The sequence below is a fragment of the Lethenteron reissneri genome, chromosome 50, assembly GCF_015708825.2.
Source record: "Lethenteron reissneri isolate LAM-NWPU_2019-01 chromosome 50, ASM1570882v1, whole genome shotgun sequence".
Lineage (NCBI taxonomy): Eukaryota > Metazoa > Chordata > Hyperoartia > Petromyzontiformes > Petromyzontidae > Lethenteron > Lethenteron reissneri.
Window position 1 is genome coordinate 7216713 of NC_083828.1, and position 19075 is coordinate 7235787.

At 53.2% G+C, this 19075-nt stretch overlaps 1 protein-coding gene across 3 annotated transcripts; it reads left to right on the top strand.

Moving 5' to 3' along the window:
• The first annotated feature begins 485 nt into the window (after positions 1–485).
• LOC133355148 (basigin-like) lies at positions 486–18755 on the top strand. 3 transcript variants are annotated; one of them, XM_061572476.1, is made up of 10 exons: positions 1934–2122; positions 3894–3961; positions 5209–5309; positions 7241–7424; positions 11086–11171; positions 12286–12485; positions 13593–13730; positions 15015–15138; positions 16064–16085; positions 18368–18755. In XM_061572476.1, exons 3-10 carry the CDS (start codon positions 5213–5215, stop codon positions 18429–18431), a joined length of 915 nt encoding a protein of 304 aa, XP_061428460.1. In that variant the 5' UTR covers positions 1934–2122; positions 3894–3961; positions 5209–5212; the 3' UTR covers positions 18432–18755. The 3 variants fall into 3 exon arrangements, with proteins under 3 accessions (XP_061428458.1, XP_061428460.1, XP_061428459.1); XM_061572474.1 differs by lacking the exons at positions 1934–2122; positions 3894–3961 and adding an exon at positions 486–1223; XM_061572475.1 differs by lacking the exon at positions 3894–3961.
• The last annotated feature ends 320 nt before the right edge of the window (positions 18756–19075 follow it).

Below are 19075 nucleotides of genomic sequence, written 5' to 3' on the forward strand. Positions count from 1 at the left end.
CCTTCATAGGTGCTCGCTCACAGCACTTGCCCCTACAGTCTGTTCAGGCTATATGGGGGATCTTTGTCTTTTTGTATTTAGGGAAATGCAAGGATGTTGCATGTCTGTGGCTGCCTCCGGGTGTTGTAACACCGCCTTAAAATTAATTAAGATTCCGTATGTCGCACAAATCGTAGCAACAAAAATAGTATTCGTACAGTAGTAATTTTCCAGCTGACGACCGATACAACTGGTGAATATATTAGCCGGTCCTGGGCCACGCCTAGGTCGACTCAGCCTTAAATTAAGACAAAGGCGGCCCCCGGGGGCGTGATGTGCTGGTCAACAGTCCACGCCACTCCCCTCGTGTGCCGTGCCGGCCTTCGTAAGTGTCCGCCAGCAGCACTTGCCCCAGCAGTCTATTGAGGCTACACGGGGGATCTTTGGCTGTGTGTCTCTCTACGGGGGAGTTGCCGGGTGCGGTCCCCGTGATTCAGCCGAGATCCCGTCTGAATGACGGCACAGAGAGAGAGAGAGAGGGGGTTCTGTGTGAGAGAGAGCGTCAGAGAGAGAGGGTGGAGAGAGAGAGAGAGAGCATCAGAGAGAGGGTGGGGAGAGCGTGAGAGAGAGAGCGTGTAGAGCGTCAGAGAGAGAGAGAGCGCACGGGAAGAAGAGAGAGCGTGAGAGAGAGTGGAGAGAGAGAGATCATCAGAGAGAGGGTGGGGAGAGCTGTGTGAGAGAGAGAGGAGAGAGTGGAGAGAGAGCGTGAGAGAGAGAGCGTGGAGAGCGTCAGAGAGAGAGAGAGAGCGCACGGGAAGAAGAGAGAGCGTGAGAGTGGAGAGAGAGAGAGCATCAGAGAGAGGGTGGGGAGAGCTGTGTGAGAGAGAGGAGAGAGTGGAGAGAGAGGAGAGTGCAGAGTGAGCGTCAGAGAGAGTGGAGAGAGAGCGTGAGAGAGAGAGAGCGCACGGGAAGAAGAGAGAGCGTGAGATAGAGTGGAGCGAGAGTGCATCAGAGAGAGCGTGAGAGAGATTGCAAAGAGAGCGTGAGAGAGAGCGTCAGATAGAGAGAGAGTGAAGAGAGCATCACAGAGAGAGCGAGAGAATCAGTCGGAGTAGACGTGCAGAAGAGAAGAGAAGATTTAGCGGAGAGAGACAGAAGCGAGAAGAGTGAGCGAGTGTGGATCAGCAGCAGCAGGAGGAGCAGCAGGAGGAGGAGGTGCTGACTCAATCCCTGCAGCAGCCCAGGTCAGCATCACCCATCAATGCCCTCTCTCCATCTCTCTCTGGCCGCCTGTCAAACAAAACCATCATCCCACGTGTGTTTCAGTGTCTGTGCAAGGGACGCTGCGTCTATAAACACAAGGGCGGGTCTTGTGTTTATAGACATCGAGAGGTTTAGAGGTAACTTCCGAAACTGATGGTTGGGTTGAGGGTCTTGGAAGGGTCGTTTGACCATACTTCACCCCGTAGGTCGGTGCTAAGTTGGACGAAGAGCGAATCTGATTCAACGCTCGTTCGCTGATTGCTATCAGCGGCCGGCGAATTGAACTTGGGTTGGGGGGAGGGTGATGGTAGGGTAGTAGTGAGGTTGTGGTGGTGGAGTGGTGGTGGAGTTGTGGTGGTGGTGTTGTGGTGGTGGTAGTGAGGTTGTGGTGGTGTTGTAGTGTTGTGGTGGTGGTGTTGTGGTGGTGGTGGTGTTGTGTTGGTGGTGGTCGGGTGGTGGTTTGGTAGTGAGGTTGTGGTGGTGGTGTTGTGGTGGTGGTGTTGGTGTTGTGTTGTTGGTGGTTGTGTGGTGGTGGTATTGTGGTTGTGGTGGTGTGGTAGTGGTGTGGTGGTGTTGTGTTGGTGGTGTGGTAGTGAGTTTGTGGTGGTGTTGTGGTTGTTGTGGTTGTGGTGTTGTGTTGTGGTGGAGTTGTGGCTGTGTTGTGGTGGTGGTGTGGTAGTGAGGTTGTGGTGGGGTTAAACCGGCAGCGCGCTAACCGCTGCGCCACCGCTCACCGCCCCGGCATTTAAACTGCGACACTTTTTAACCGGCGGCCGCAACGCGTCGCTTCAGCCTCCACCTGTCACCCGCGACGTCCGAGTTCGACTCCAGGACCACCACGTTCGAGCTGATCAACTCCGCTGCACACCGGAGTGGTGAAGTATGGTCAAACGAACGCCACGATCGGAGGGGTGAAGGTCATTCATTCAGCGGTGGACTTTGCAATCGTGCCAAATAAATAATAATAATGGTCTTGTTGTTGTTGTTGTTGTACACGTTATGTTTCGCATGGTAGATTATAGTAACTTACCGTGTCAAATCATACGGGTTAAGCCCGTATTTTTTGTACAGGGAAATTGATTTTTCAGGTCCATACTGCGTACAGCCGTTTCAATGCGGGCAAAAAAAATGTCTATTTGTGTTTCTCTCCTTGTGATGGCACTTTGTAGGATGAAGTCGAGATTTGTAAGGGCAGTGAGGTCTGAATTGTGAGGTCTGAATTGGTCTGTAATAAGGGAGGCATGTGTGTGAGTGGGTCAGTGTGTGTGGGTTAGTGGGTAAGTGTGTGGGTGAGTGAGAGTGTCGGTGGGTGAGTGTGTGGGTGACTGTGTGGGTGAGTGTGTGGGTGGGTTATTTCGTGGCTGAGTGTGTGGGTGGGCGAGTGTGTAGGTGGGTGAGTGTGTGGGTGACTGTGTGGGTGAGTGTGTGGGTGACTGTGTGGGTGGGTTATTTCGTGGCTGAGTGTGTGGGTGAATGTGTAGGTGGGTGAGTGTGTGGGTGACTGTGTGGGTGAGTGTGTGGCTGAGTGAGTGTGTGGGTGAGCGAGTGTGTGAGTGTGTGGGTGAGTGTGTGGCTGAGTGTGTGTGTGGGTGAGTGTGTGTGTGGGTGGGTGAGTGTGTGGGTGAGTGTGTGAGTGTGTGGTGGGTGAGTGTGTGGATTACTGTGTGAGTGAGTGAGTGTGTGGGTGAGTGAGTGTGTGGTTGAGTGAGTGTGTGGGTGAGTGTGTGGGTGAGTGAGTGAGTGTGTGGGTGAGTGTGTGGGTGAGCGAGTGGGTGGGTGAGTGTGTGGGTGGGTGAGTGTGTGGGTGGGTATGTGGCTGAGTGTGAGTGAGTGTGAGTGTGTGGGTGGGTGAGTGTGTGGGTGGCTGAGTGTGTGGGTGAGTGAGTGTGTGAGTGAGTGTGTGTGTGGGTGAGTGTGTGAGTGAGTGTGTGTGTGGGTGAGTGTGTGGCTGAGTGAGTGGCTGAGTGTGTGAGTGAGTGTGTGAGTAAGTGTGAGTGAGTGTGTGGGTGAGTGAGTGTGTGGGTGGGTGAGTGTGTGGGTGAGTGTGTGAGTGAGTGTGTGTGTGGGTGAGTGTGTGGCTGAGTGAGTGGCTGAGTGTGTGGGTGAGTGAGTGAGTGTGTGGGTGGGTGGGTGAGTGTGTGTGTGGGTGAGTGTGTGGCTGAGTGAGTGGCTGAGTGTGTGGGTGAGTGAGTGAGTGTGTGGGTGTGGGTGGGTGGGTGAGTGTGTGGGTGAGTGTGTGAGTGAGTGTGTGTGTGGGTGAGTGTGTGGCTGAGTGAGTGGCTGAGTGTGTGGGTGAGTGAGTGGCTGAGTGTGTGAGTGAGTGAGTGTGTGAGTGAGTGTGCGTGAGTGAGTGTGTGGGTGAGTGTGTGTGTGGGTGGGTGAGTGTGTGGGTGAGTGTGTGAGTGAGTGTGTGTGTGGGTGAGTGTGTGGCTGAGTGAGTGGCTGAGTGTGTGGGTGAGTGAGTGGGTGAGTGAGTGGCTGTGTGGGTGGGTGAGTGTGTGGTTGTCATAGCTGTCAACCCATACGGTTTACCCGTTATTCTTATTCACGAAAATTGAGTTTACAGGTCCATGCGCCGTTTCAATGCGGGCAAAACAACATAATGTTTTGTCTATGTGTTTGTGTTTCTCCCTTGTGATGGCACTTTGCAGGATGAACGTTGAGATTTATAAGAGGCACGGGGTGACCAGCAAGGTCTGAATTGGTCTGTAATAATTAGGTAGGGCACTTATACGGGGTTGACATGTGTGTTAGTAACTAAGGGTAGTCTCAATAGTAACTACGGGTAGTCTAAATACGGTACAATTATACGGAGATTGCCTCGTCGTGTTGTTAGCGAGAACCTATTGCAGCGCCTAGGTCTACTCGGCCTTAATTTAGTACCATACAGTGCGCACACTTCACGCGCATTTATTCTGCACTTAATACAGCACTGTACGCACACTTGTGTACTGTACACGTAGCGACACACACAAAGACAAAGATCCCCCGTGTAGCTTCTAACATACTGTAGGGGCAAGTGCTGTTAGCGAGCACCTATGAAGCACAGCACACGAGGGGGTGGGGTGGACAGCACCACGCCCGGCCGCCTTTGTCTCCCCAGTGGCGATGTTTGCACATCGCACCAGGTACTCGTTTGAGGCCGAGTCGACCTAGGGGAGGCCCAGGACAGGTTCAGATAATCGTCACCGGTGGTGGCCGTGAGCGGGAATCGAACTCGGGTCGCCGGGTTCGTAGCGCAGCGCGCTAACCGCTGCACCACCGCTCCCCACGTGTACAAAAAAATGCAGTATGTACATCCATACGCAGACGTACATCCAAAGACATGCACTCCTATGCCGCCCGTACACACAACAACAACAACCGCCTTTCCGCTATTAATTGACGGCTACGTCATCACGGCAGCTTGTGCCAGGCTAGGTGCACCTTGAGGTCACGTGCGGTGTGGAAGTCTCTCCGGCAGGAGGTCACGCGATACAGACCCAGCCAGGTATTTCGGGTTGACCTTCACCTGAGATGACCGCCAGATGCCCCACCTGTGCTCCAGACTGTGCCAAATTTGTCGCGTTTTAACCGCCCCGGTCGCTCCGCTCGTTGTTGTGAGCTTCGTTCCTTTAGCCCTCCATTATACCACACATCCGCTAACCGCTACACCACCGCTCCCCACGTTAATACACAAAACACACACAGACACAGAGATAGCGTTACCTACAAGGGCATCGGGCGATCAATAACAAACGCGCGGCTGCCTTTGTCTCCCCAATGCTGTTGTTTACTACACACCGCGCCGAGGTACGGTCCTCGTTTGAGGCTGAGTCGACCTAGAGGGGGGTGGGGTGGGTGCCCAGGACCGGGAGTGTACTCACACACGCACACTTCTCCCAATGCTGCCTTGTGGTGTAAGATTCACGCTGGCTACGGTCACAATGTGTTTGCCAATCCTCACCTGCCCCTGCCACCCCCAAGGGAGATGGGAGCCATGCTGCAAGCCCTGTGCGTCGTCATCACTCTCGCACTCTTCGCCGGAGCCTCCGTCTCCCAGGATGCCAGTTTGACTCCCAGCCCAGGTGAGAGGCAGCCTGGCTTGCCGAATAAAAACCCTGGGACAATGCCCCACCACCCCCCTGGATCTCGGTAGACCTTGCGCTTGGATAACACTGGTCAACAAATTTTTTTTTTCTGGCCTGGACTTTTGCAGCTGTTTTAGACTAATTTCAGGGTGCTATCGGCATACCCCATTTTCATTGATTTTACCCAAAGTTAACTGCCACTTATGATTGCAAGTTGTTGCGAGTCAGTGACTGCTTTAGTGTTAAAATATGGTGCTGTATTTTTAGGATAGTGTGTTTATAATATCATTTGATGTAGATATGCACATTTATTTAATATTTTTCTTCTGCAGTTTTTATTGAAAATGCAATATTTGATATTTCAAAAACCTGATGTGATTGACAAAAACTGATGCCAGATTTGGAATCAGTTTTTGTCAATCGCAAAATTACCTTAAAACCGTTGGAATACCTCGTGCCAGAAAAAGTGTGTTGACCAGTGTAATCGCTCGTGTGGTTGTTTGCAGGCCGGGGTTGCCGGGGTTGCGAGGCGGGTCATGGCAAGGCCGTAATTATAATATATTTTGGGGGGGACACATCCCCCCCCCCCCCCAATATTCAAATATGCTCAAAATGTCCCCCCCAATATATTGCTTTAAAATAATAATTGCTATGCTATGTAAATAAAAACAACAATTTGCTAAACCTTGGCCACAATATCTGGGATTGTCTTCATATAAATCAATGCATAGATTTATGTTCATATGATTGTGGTTATGGTTGTACTTTATTAATCACTAAATTCTGCCATTATATACAATGAAATAAGAAATGGTAAAAAAGTAAAAACAGGGCAATGTAATACATTACACTATTAGACATTATTGTAAAAATAAATAAAAAGTCCATCCCATGTGTTGGTGACTTTTTAAATATTTTAGGCAGGAAATGAGTTTTCAAATTTAGATATTTTTCTGGATTGGGACTCCGAGACACCCTAGAAGATTTGGTCCCCCCCAATGTTGACTCCATGGCTACGGCCTTGGGTCAGGAGATGGCAATGGTTTGTTGTGTCGATCTGTGTGGAGCTTTGAGTAGTATCCCTCCCCACCCCACCTCTGACCTCCCCCCCCATTTTGTGTGGCAAGGTTTTCTCGCACGCTCGTTTGTAAATCGGCCAAACATCCTCATGTAGCAGGACCCTCTCCATAAATATTCTTGAGACTCAAACCGTGGCTTTCCTGGGTCGAATGTTTGGCAAATGTGAGTGGCAATGAAAAGATCGCCCACCTTGTCTGAACGGCCTCCAGCAATTCCACGTTGCCACGGCGTAAGAGCCACAAGCACATCCACAGCGTAACCGTTTTGCCCAACGCGTCCAGATTTTTCCCGTGGGGGCGAGTCCCTTGTGGCAAGACACCTGTACATATTATAGGATGGTATACTCAAGTGACCGTGGTGTGCCAGTGGAGTTGGTGTGCAAGTGGAGTTGGTGTGCAAGTGGAGTTAGTGTGCAAGTGGAGTTGGTGTGCAAGTGGAGTTGGTGTGCAAGTGGAGTTGGTGTGCAAGTGGAGTTGGTGTGCCAGTGGAGTTGGTTAGCCGAGGCGGCCCAGCGGTAGAGCGAGCGGCTCGCAATCGGGAGGTCGTGAGTTCAAACCCCGATTGCGGGAGGGACTTACTCACGCACGGTCTCATCCAGCAGTGGAACAGCTGCCGTTAACCGGCTCTCTTCATTCCGGCCTCTTGGTGATTTCGCGGCCACGCCGTGCTCTCTTGGGTCGTACCGCGCGCTGTTCATCGGCACGACGCCCGACGTTTCGCCCTGGGACCTTCTTGGGGAAACCGACTTGATCGAGCCGCCTTGTTCCCCCCGGTCACCACGCCGCGCTGCTGCCAGCCGCCCCGTCTCTGCCGACACGTTTTTATCCCCCCCCCTTTTCTTTCCGCAGCGCCGTCCGCCGCCGCCGCCGCCGTCGTCGCGACCTCCGACCTCATCCTGGGGAAGAACTCGTCGCTCGCGCTGCTCGAGTGCCGCCTCGTGCCGTCGGGCGACGAGGTGGTGGCTCGCTCGTGGCTCCACAATGGCTCGAAGATCCACGGCGACTGGGTGCCGAGCAACTACATGAACCACACGTGAGTCACGGCCGCACCATCGAGGTTGTTCTTTAGCTCGCCGCGCTGACGTGCCGTCCGTCCGGTTGTGCCGTCGGGGTTGAGCCGCTGTGCGTCTGCCCAGCGGGATGCCCCACCGGAGGACGGCCGACACGTGGGTTCGATCCCAGAAGCTCGGCGGTGACGTCTCGCTGCTCATGAGAAGCCGTTGCTGGGGCTGCGTCGATTCACCCTCCACACCTCCCAGTCATTGAAATTGATAATGGGGGAGCCCTAGTCGTACCGCGCGGTGTCCGACGTTGCGCTGCCCGTGCTGGGAGCTTCTGCAGCGGAGCGTGCGGAACAGCGTGTGCAGTGCAACCCAAAAACACACGGGAGAGATCGCAACAAAGAGCAGCACTATTGAAGGTGTGAATACGTTTCTGGTATGATAATTGTTTTTTTTACCCTTTTATCTGGCAACAAAACTGACACCTTTTTTACAAGGAGTCATGTTTGCATAGACCACAATACCTGCAGTCATAATGCAAACAAAAAACATAACTCTGATAATGTATGCACTGTCCTTGAAGTTGATTGGTCCACACCCGAGACAGCTTTCCTTAGAGCCTAGTCTCACATGGTGTTGGACCAGATGACGCCAAAAGGCGCACAACTCAAAGACAATGCACCATCAGAGTATGAGAGCTCGGGGTAAGCATTTACACCATTGGAACCTCATTTGCCAGTAAAAGAAGGGTAAAAAACCAATTATCATATTTTTTACTGGCAAATGAGGTTCCAATGACGTTTCTGGTAGTCGATACGTGTTAATACGTTTCTTGCATTGAGCAAGGTTATTTTTGTTGTAAGAGACGACGATGATGATGATGGGAGGAGGAGGATGGAATTACAAAGTGGAGGAGTGAGAGGGAATAATCTGAAAAATAAGTGAGGTGACCTGTAGTGTGGTGATTGTGTGGGTGAATGCGTGGGTGAGTGGGTGTGGTAAAGTGCACATAGCCTGGCACAAGCGCCATGGTGAAAGTCACCGCCACTTCGTGGCGAATGGCGATTGCTGAGTGGGTGAGTGAGAGCGATTGGTTAGGTGAGCGAGTGTGTTGTGCGGTGGTTGAACACAGTGTGGATTAGAGGCCGACCGAAACTAAATTTCTGGTTTCGGCCGAAACCAGACCGAAAGTAAAAAATAGACTTTCGGCCGAAACTGAAGCCGAAACCGAAAGTTTAACAACACTTTTGACCGAGACCGAAACAGGAAGGTATATAACCAAAGTTACCGAACACAAGATTCATGAAATATGTTACGATGCAATGCTACTTTAATTAAACATAAATCTAGAACTAATTATTCAGAGCCTGCAGTAAGAGTTGCTAAATATCAAATCTTTAGGTGTTACTTACTTAGTAATTATATCCATAAACTAACGAATGTTGTAGTTAAGAAACAACAGTTTTTCCGCATTCAGCCAGACATTCTGTTGACCGGTCGTATATACATTAGCAGACCATGGCTGCGGCTGTAACCTCGCTCCCAAGCTGCTGCTGCTGACGTGTGTGTGTTTGCAGCCTATCGCATAGGATTGCCTAGCGCCGACTGACCGGCCGATAGGCAGAGTGATAGACGTAGCACTAGCGTTACATTCTACAAATAGATCTTCGGTTGACGAATGACGACCGAAAGTCAATATCAGTTTCGGCCGAAACCAAAAGTAAATAATTGACTTTTGGCCGAAACCGAAAGTATGCCGGAAAAGGCCATTTGCCAACTTTCGGCGCCGAAACCGAAACCGAATTTCGGTCAGCCTCTAGCGTGGATGAGACGCAACAGTCGGTCTGCAAAACCGATGCCTCCGCATGGATTGACGAATCGCCGAGCGGTAGTAGGGTAGTAGCGACAGAAGAGCGTTGAAGAGGCGACTGACCGCTGGAGCAATGAGTTCGGCTCGGACGCACACGGGTTTTAAGAAGTCACGGTTTGCACGCAGCGAGAGTGCACGAGACTGGTGGTGGAGTCGCAGCCAAAGGGGCGGAACACGCCCCAGAAGTTCCCGACAACCATCTCCGGAACGGTCTCGCTTGAACGAGCGCGAGGGCTTGGGAAGGCCTTCATCCAGCAGTGGACAGACTGCGGCGTGCGCTGGCGATGACGCCAACGATGACAAGCACGTGTGTTGACCCGCGACGTTGCCCTTGGCTGAGCTCTCCTTGTCGCGCCATGACGCCGGTCTGCTGCACTTGGCACCGTTTTGTCAACACAGTTTGCCCATATTTTGGCAACCGCCGTTAATTGCTGCCAAGCCAAAACTAACTCATCCGGTTTTTTCACATTGCTTACATTTTTTATTTTCACCCAATGTTCTACAAGAGACGAGGAGTCATCACCCCAACCCCCCCCTACCCCCCTGCCAAACAACACGACCTTTGGCAGAAGACCGCGTTGCAAAGTCTGCGGTAGGCCTCAGCAGGGTAAGGTAATTTACCCTTAAATTTCGATTTAAAGCTTTCGTGACTGCAGGGATTCATCTTCTTGGTTCTTTCGGTAAAGTCATGTAGAAGGGAAGTAATTTACCCTTTTTACCAGGTAAAACCGGGTAAAAGAGTAAAGGTAAAGGTGTCGACATGCCAAGGTAAAGGGTCGGGTAAAGGTAGCGTGGAAGAATTACCCGGTAAACACCTTGTGTTTACCGTAAACACCTTGCGTTTGCCGCTCGCTAAAAGCTCCGTGGCGCAGTCCGTGGCCTCCATTTAAAATTGGAATCATCGAGAGTATTCTACATGAATAAAGCGCTCTACCTAGCATTTACCTGTTACAAACCTTCTTCATGTGTAGCAGTACCCCAGTAATTACCCTGTCATCGGGCAATGTGTATGGGGTAAGGGTAAAAGGTAGGGTAAAGGTAGGCTCGTTGTTTTTACACTTTTACCTTACCTGCTAAAGGGTAAAAGGTAGGGTAGAGTGATTGTATTGTGGTAAGGTAAAAGGTAGGGTAAAGGTAGGCTCGTCGTTTTTACCTTTTACCTTGCCTTGCCGAGGCCGAGTCTGCGGGTACGACACCGCACGGGGGCAAGCCGCGGCATGAGTAACCAATCGCAGGCCCGCGCCAATTGCCTCTCGCGGAATGAAAGGGTTCTCACTGAGCTACAATTACACTCGTCGTTGTAATCTCCGCAGCCCGCCGTGCATTTAAAGTTCCCGTTCGTCGCGATGATGATCGGCGTCGTAACGTCGCCTCGTCCAAAGGGTAGAAGGAAGTCCGGCTCGACGAATACCCTCGAACTTTGTGGCTGCGTCTCGTTGTCGTCATCGTCATCGCCCCGTAACTTGCCACAACTGGGCCTCCACAACACAGGTCGCAAACGGGTTTTGATTCCTTACCCGTACCCGTACCCGGCCGCACCAGGGTCGCAAATGCGTACCCGTACCCGTACCCGGCCGGGTACGGGTACCCGTTCCCTACCCGTACCCGTACCCTACCCGAAGTGAGTGACAAACGGTTACTCACCAGTGACTCACGGCCTACCCGTACCCGTACCCGGCCGCACCAGGGTCGCAAACGGGTACCCGTACCCGTACCCGGCCGGGTACGGGTAGCCGGGTATCGGGTAGGGTATGGGTATCGGGTACCCGGTTGCGACCTCTGCTCCACAATGGCCGTTGATGCGGCCGTTCTTGTGCTTTCAGCGTTCGTAGCTTGCTCGAGGCCGGCGCTTACACCTGCCTCTTCGGCAGCAAACACAACTCCTGGAACGCAACCGTTCTGGTCAAAGGTGAGCGGTCACGAGATTCAGATACGGTCGGTCATCGAATCATCCGGCGCACCGATTGTCCGGCTGCTTCCAACATTTATCCGGTGGTCCCAGGCCAATCCGGTGACACCGGCAAATCGCTCGAAAAGCGGTAAACAGTCTGGAGATCGGTACCACTGTGTGTAGCGTTACAAAAAAAAGTAGCTTTGCTTGATTTCAGTGTTAAATAATACATACAGTGCATTATACACTACATACAACTTAAACAATGAAAATACTGCACGTTTATACATCGCCCCATGCAGAATCATCGAGGTTAGAGTGGTAAGTATGGTACAGTAAATACAGTAACTTTTTAAAGTAGGATATGTATTTTTGTCTATTTGTTTATTCATGCCAATGTCATCTAGTAAACTAATTTGAAACGCACAAAAATACTACAGCACCTAAAAACATTACGCCATACAAGAATGTGTCAAAAAATAAGCTACTTTAAATAATGATGATCGGTGATTATCCACCGTTTTTGAAAATCTCTCCCGAAGCCGCCGGATAATCGGCGATCTCCTGCATTACGTGCGTAATCATGCCACCCCCTTTCGTGTGCCGTGCCGGCCTTCATAAGGTTGCTCGCCGACAGAACTTGCCCCAACAGTCTGTTAAGTCTACACGGGCGATCTTCGCATAGAAATCAAACTGACGACCCCTGCGTTGCAAGCGCAACGCTCACCATCGTCCCCCAATGCGAGCACTGGCGGGGTGGCACTTGAAACACGATGGGGCAGAGTTTTTTAAACCCCCACCCCCGCCCCCATCCGCACCGCCTCTGTGCTCCGAGCGGCTTAAATGGGGACGCCAAAGTCGATCGGCAAGTCGCGTGCGGTGGGGTTAAATGTGGGTACTCTCACCCACTCCAACATGTCAGCGTGGAAGAGTAGGCCAAATTACCCTCCGCTAGAGGCGCCTCTCGCTCTCCAGAGCTCCGTCTCGTCGAGGCCTTTCCAGTGGCCCCGTTAACTTTTGCAACAAAGCCAAAGGTACCCCCCCCCCCCCCCCCCCGCGTAGGCGTCGGGGGCAAGTCGCTCGCCCTGCCGCGGCGCTGACTGCCCCCGTCCCCGCGTCGCTCTGCTCGCAGCCGCCCCCCAGTTCGACGCGGTGTCGTCGGGGGGCAAGAAGGAGCACAAGAAGGACCACAAGAAGGACCACAAGAAGGAGCGCAAGCTGTCGGCGTACATCGGCCACAAGACCGTGATCAGTTGCCACCTGGCCTTCCAAGGCTTCCCGACCCCAACCTGGACGTGGTTCAAGCTGTCTGCGGACAAGAAGACGCTCACGGTGAGTGGACGTGCGAGCGAGCGAGGACGAGGTCGGGCACCTGGCCTCAGAGGTCGCAACCGGGTACCCGATACCCATACCCTACCCGATACCCGGCTACCCGTACCCAGCCGGGTACGGGTACCCGTTTGCGACCCTGGTGCGGCCGGGTACGGGTAGGCCGTGAGTCACTGCTGACTAACCGTTTGTCACTCATTTCCCAACGTCTTGTCTTTTCTCACAATTCAAGTTCCTAGAATCAACCCACCCGCGCCTGCAACATGGCTTCATCCCAGAGGTCGCAATCGGGTACACGTACCCTACCCGATACCCAGCCGGGTACGGGTAGCCGGGTATCGGGTAGGGTACGGGTATGGGTACCCGTATGCGACCCTGGTGCGGCCGGGTATGGGTACGGGTAAGAAATCAAACCCCGTTTGCGACCTCTGCCTGGCCTGCCTTTCCCAGAATCCCCTCCCTACCCCCCCCCCCCCCGAACTCTTGCTGCTCCAGCTGCCCGCCCGGCAAATCTGTCGGTTTAGTTATAATAATTATATGATGATGATAGTGATAATTATAATATATCCCACTTAGTGGATTTGCATGTGGGTCTCCCCTTCTCTGGCACTGTGAGATATTCATCTTCTTTCCATGATGTGTCCCAGGGGTTTGAACCTCGGAGGCGGTAACCCTACGCACAGGGTGCGTGGGTGAAGTCTTTAACACCGAGATACGTATAAGGTGGGTGGGTTATTGGTGGGTGGGATGGGTGGGTAGGTCGGTGGATGGGTTTTGGATGAGTGGTAGGTGGGTCAGTGGGGGTGGGTGGGTGAGATTTCGGTGGCTGGTAGGTAGGTGGGTGTGTCAGTGGGTGGGTGGGTTTTCGGTGGGTGGGTGCCGGAGGTCTTTGACATCATCATGAAGGTGATCATGACGTTTACCGTGATCCTGGTGATGACTATCATGATGATGCTGATAATGATGATGCTCATGATAATGCTGCTGCTGCTGACGATCAACGATGCTGCTGATCACGATCACGACGACGCCCATGGTGATGTTGCCGATGACTGTAACGACGACGTTGCTGACGCCCATTTTGCCCGGTGACCTTCGCGGCGCGCGCAGCCGCTGGGCGACGCGGAGAGCGAGAGTGGCGCGAAGACGCAGCACGTGATCGCCGCGGTCTCGCGCGAGGACGAGGGCGAATACCTGTGCGTCGCCAGCAACGACGCCGGCTCCAGCAACGACACCGTCACCTTCAAAGTACGACGTGGGGGGAGCCGTGCGCAATTCTCAATGCCGCCGACGCCGACGCCCTTGAACGTAGCGCCGCAGCCGGGTCGGTGGGGCCCAACAAACCAAGGCTCTCACCACGCTTGACCAGCCGGATGATTGGCAAACGTGACACGCAGAAAGACAACGATCCCCCCCTTATAGCATTAACAGAATGTTGGGGCAAGCGCTGTTAGCGAGCACCTAATGAAGCCCGGCATGGCACGCGAAGGGGTGGGCGGCCAGCAGCATGCCCAGCCGCCTTTGTCTCCCCAGTGGCAATGTTTACACGCCGCACCGGGTACTCATTTGAGGTCGAGTTGTAGGTGCGTACGTTGAACTTCTTTCGCACCGTACGTAGCCAACCGTGCTAATTGGAGGTGCGGGGGAAGGACAACAAACTAAACACAAAAAGCAGTCGACCTAGGGGTGGCCCACGACCGATTCGGACAATTGTCACTGGGTGTTGGCCGCGAGCGGGAATCAAACTCGGCTCGCCGGGTTTGTAGCGCAGCACGCGGACCACTGCAACTACCGCTCCCCACAACTCCCCACAAATGCACACGTACACGCACACACGCACTCGTACACGCACACACACACACGTACACGCACACACGCACTCGTACACGCACACACACACACGTACACGCACACACGCACTCGTACACGCACACACACACACGTACACGCACACACGCACTCGTACACGCACACACACACACGTACACGCACACACACACACGTACACGCACACACACGTACACGCACACACACACACGTACACGCACACACGCACACACACGTACACGCACACACACACGTACACGCACACACACACACGTACACGCACACACACGTACACGCACACACACACACGTACACACACACGCACACACGTACAAAGACAACAAAGACAAACATTTCCCGTGCAGCCTTAACAGACTGTTGGGGCAAGTGCTGTTGGCGAGCACCTACGAAGGCCGGAACGGCACGCGAGGGGGTGGGCGGCCAGCACCACGCCCAGCCGCCTTTGTCTCCCCAGTGGCGATGTTTTTTGCGCACCACAGCAGGCACTCATTTGAGGCTGATCCGACCTTGGAGAGGCCCATGTACACACACACACGCGCGCGCGGGATTGCTATCTTTGACTGAAACCGGCGTTCTCTGCACCACGCGCGCTCACGACGGCGGCGTCGATGACGAGGACTTGTCTCCTGACCGGCCGCTCGCCTCGCCGTGCCCGGGTTCGACCCCCCCCCTCCCCCCCCCCAGGTTCACGACCTACGTGACGCAGTGTGGCCCTTCCTGGGCATCGCCGCCGAGGTGGTCGTTCTCATCGTCATCATCTTCGCCTGCGAGAAGATGGGGCGCAAGAAAGCGACGGCCACCCCTGTCGGTACGCCGGCGCGACCCGCCTCTGCTACTCCGCTGCTGGATGACCGTCGATTTCCCCCCCCCGTGTTGGTCGGGGCGGTGTGTTTGCCGAAAGCGGGAACCGTAGAAGCAGAGTACAGCGAGGGATGTTTTTGCCGCGCTGCCCGCGACACGTGTTTGTACATCGGTGATTTAGTTTGACCATACTTCACCATTCTGGTCTACCCATTCATATTATTAATTTGTTGTACTATGTTTTGTTACTCTTAGGTTTTTTCGGTAAAGTCACGTAGGTAAAAAATTTCAATTAATAAAAGTAAAATAAAACAAATTAAAAAATTCACGACGTTTTGGATGCAACACAAGCCTCCGTCTTCAGGTGGAACCGTCACAGCCACGACAGCTGTATCAAGTAAATGAGAGATCACAAGAAATACTACCCCGTATATATAATGGTTGAAGGGGGAAGGGCCAGGAACGGCACACTTTTTTATTAATATGGTAAGGTGAGGCTTAAGACCAAGAGTATGTTTTGTTCTTCACCACGGCGCCTGTGCCAGGCTAAGTGCACTTTGAGGCCACGTGAAGTGTCGAGCGCCCGCTGGCAGGAGGTCACGGGACAGACCCAGGTGCCACGGGTCGACTGACCGAGATGATTGGCTGATGCACCACCTGTGCCCCCTACTGTGCTAACTTGCTGTGCTTTAGCTGCCTGGCGCTCCGCTCGTCATTGTGAGCGTCGCTCCAGCTGCCCAGCAGCGTCCTTCACGAGCCTCCTCCCCCATACGGCCTTGGGGAGAGAGGCATCAATTCAGGAGTAGAGCAATGGAGAGCTGTACATGCATTGTTACCTGCTTAATATGACTTGTTGTTTGTATTTGATGCTGTACTCGACGTATTTGTCTACTAAACGGAACGCGTGTTTCTTGTTTCTCCGGTTCTTGCAGAGGATGACGGAACTATGGCACTGTAAGTCCACGTGCGCACACACACACTCACACACACACACTCGCACACACACGCGCACACACACTCGCACACACACGCGCACACACACTCGCACACACACGCGCACACACACTCGCACACACACGCGCACACACACTCGCACACACACGCGCACACACACTCGCACACACACGCGCACACACACGCGCACACACACGCGCACACACATTCGCTCACACACACGCTCACACACACGCACACTCACACGCACACTCACACGCTCACACACACGCTCACACACACACTCACACACACTCACACACACACTCACGCACACACGCTCGCACACACGCTCGCTCACACGCACGCTCACACACTCACACTCACTCACACTCACACACACACTCACACACACACTCACACAAAGAAACCAAAGGTGCCCCGTGTAGCCTACACATAACCATCAGGGCAAGTGCTGTCGGCGAGCAGCTATGAAGGCTGGCACGACGCACGAAGAGGGTGGTGTGGTCATAGCACCACGCCCGGCCGCCTTTGTCTCCCCCCCCCCCCCCCAGTGCTGATAATGTCGCGTACCTCGCACACCTATGCTGTGTTCACGTAACAACAACAACAACAAACAAACAAGCAAACGTCAACTCGTAACACTGCGCCGCCGCCGCACGGCGTCCGCTAAATTGCCCTCGAAGAGAGGGAGAGGGACGGCTGAGGGGTGCGAGGGGGTGACGGGGACGAGTGGTAAGGCAGCGGTAGCAGCGGGGCGGTGAGCCGGCGCCAAACGTTGCCCAAGCTCTGTGGTTCCCGACATATGGCGATGTTTTCGGCCAAATCAATGACGAGGATTTTACGTAGCGTTTTTTTGTCGAAGGCGCTTTACAAGAATTGCAAAGTGTCCGCTAGTTATTGGTCGATGGGGAAAAGTGAGTGTTGGGGTGGGGAAGGGATGGCAATGGAGGGTGGTGGTAGGGAAAGAGAGAGGGGGTGAAGTTAGGAAGAGGAAGGATGATATTGGTAGGAATCTCTTCTGGTTCCACCTGCCCACAGGGGATTATTGTGTCCGTCCGTCGTGCATCCAAAAATGGGAGGGGTGGGGCTGGGTGTAGAGGGGAGGGTGGGGAGGGGCTGGGTGGTGAGGGTGGGGCTGGGTGGGGAGGGTCTGGTCACCCCGTGGTGCCCTTATAAAACTCAACGTTTAACCTACTCACGCCGGCTTGTGCCCGCCCTCACAGTCGGGCATGTTTGCGGAACACACCACGCCGCCGTTGACCCTGGCCATTGACCGAGCAACCCAACGTTCCTACCAGCTCCCTCCGCAGGACAATGTGTTGAAGGGTGATGATAGGGAGGGCTGGCGAGGTTAGGAAGGGGGGGGGGGGGGTGGTTAAGGTTTGAAGGATGCGTGCAGGAAGTGGTAGAAGGGACACGCTATTGAAAAAAGATTATTCTCAAGGGAGGAACAAAAACGAACGATTGAAGTTGGCTGTGTTGACGTGGAGTCGGGAGTTTATTCCAACGGAGGGGAGCGGAAACGTGACTGAGTACAGAGAGGGAGGGGGGGAGGGCATAGTGAGGAACAATGGAGATTGTGAACGCAGGGGCCGAGATGAGAAGCGGAGCACCCTGGGAAAGACTACTGGAGGAATCCGATGAGCTGAGAAGCTCGTGTTCACGGATGTCCAGCAGGGGCACGGGGGAAGAGCGTTTCAACAACAAACGGTACAAAAACACGATAGGAATGCGAAGTACTAGAAAGGTAAAAAAAATCACCCAAACACACACAAACATTGAACCATCCTCGTCCTACCAGGCAAAGCCCACTGAGGTATCAACTTGTTTTTCAGAAGCGACTTGGTCACAAATGATAGCTCAACAAAGTGGCCCATCATTTGGACAGTTATAGCACCAAAATAATCTAAATAACTAAACGCGTGTTTCTAAATGTGGAGGGAAAACCCGGAGGTATAAAATCCACGCGAACACGGAGAGAGAGAGAGACACGCAAACTCCAAATATACAGCAGCAGGCGTCAGGGTTTGGATCGAACCCACGACCTCCTGCATACCAGGCGAGGGAGATTGATGGCATCCACACTCTGCCGGTAATGCCTTCTCCCGCCGAGCCAGAGTACGGGTCCTACTCGACACCCGCTTGATCCGCCAACCCTCGCTACCTCCGTAGTGCTGGGTTTGCAGGCCACGTGCCCAGGCACAACCACCACCACCGCCACCCCGGGCTAAGTATCGGATGTGTCACCGTGCCGCTCGTTTTGTCTGTCACGGTAACAGGAAGGGCGCAGCAGAGAATAGCCATGCCGACACGAAGGCCGTCAGGCAGAGGAACAGCAAGTAGACCGCCGTGCCTGACCGCACTCCGCACGACTGGAGGTAAGCGGGGGAGTGGAGCGCCAGGCGTGCAGTGACTCGCTTGCCGGTGATGTGCGATGGCTTTCCACGAATCAGGATTTGAGGTTCAGTTTGGTGTGGCTCAGAGGTGGTGAGGCCCAAGGGGGCACGTGGCTTTGCTGATGAATTTTACGTGGACCGCCTTGCGTGCCGCGTATCCCACGTGTTGGGCGTTGGCGTTGAATTTTATTTTTACACGCTTTCATTTAACTCACTGTCTGTTGTCGTCGTTGTTGTTGTCATTGTATCCTCAAATCTTGTAACTCAATTTTAACCCACTTCCCAATATGGTATCGACTTGGTATACTTATGTCATACTGATGACAATACTATATTCCATCATAAAAATAAAAAAATATGTATATTTTTAAACAGTCTTTTTTATATGTTATGTTTCGGCTTGGGTCTAATTGTCCACGCTCAACTGACGTTGGCTGTAATTGGCCACGGTCCCTTACATTATGGCAAGCTTCGGGGCCACTTCCTGGAGTCGTGGAGTTCTTCCCATTACTAGGACATTTCATAAAAGCGTGTTTTAAAAAAGTTTTAAAAAATATTACTTATTGTAAAGCACTCAGAACCCTGATTGAC

What these genes read in the sequence shown, in the direction of transcription:
- LOC133355148 (XM_061572474.1), top strand. Translation starts at nt 5,213, where the DNA reads ATGGGAGCCATGCTGCAAGCCCTGTGCGTCGTCATCACTCTCGCACTC. An exon ending in CAGTTTGACTCCCAGCCCAG is followed by an intron (nt 5,310 to 7,240) that starts GTGAGAGGCAGC and finishes TTCTTTCCGCAG; the next exon opens with CGCCGTCCGCCGCCGCCGCC. An exon ending in AGCGACGGCCACCCCTGTCG is followed by an intron (nt 15,139 to 16,063) that starts GTACGCCGGCGC and finishes CGGTTCTTGCAG; the next exon opens with AGGATGACGGAACTATGGCA.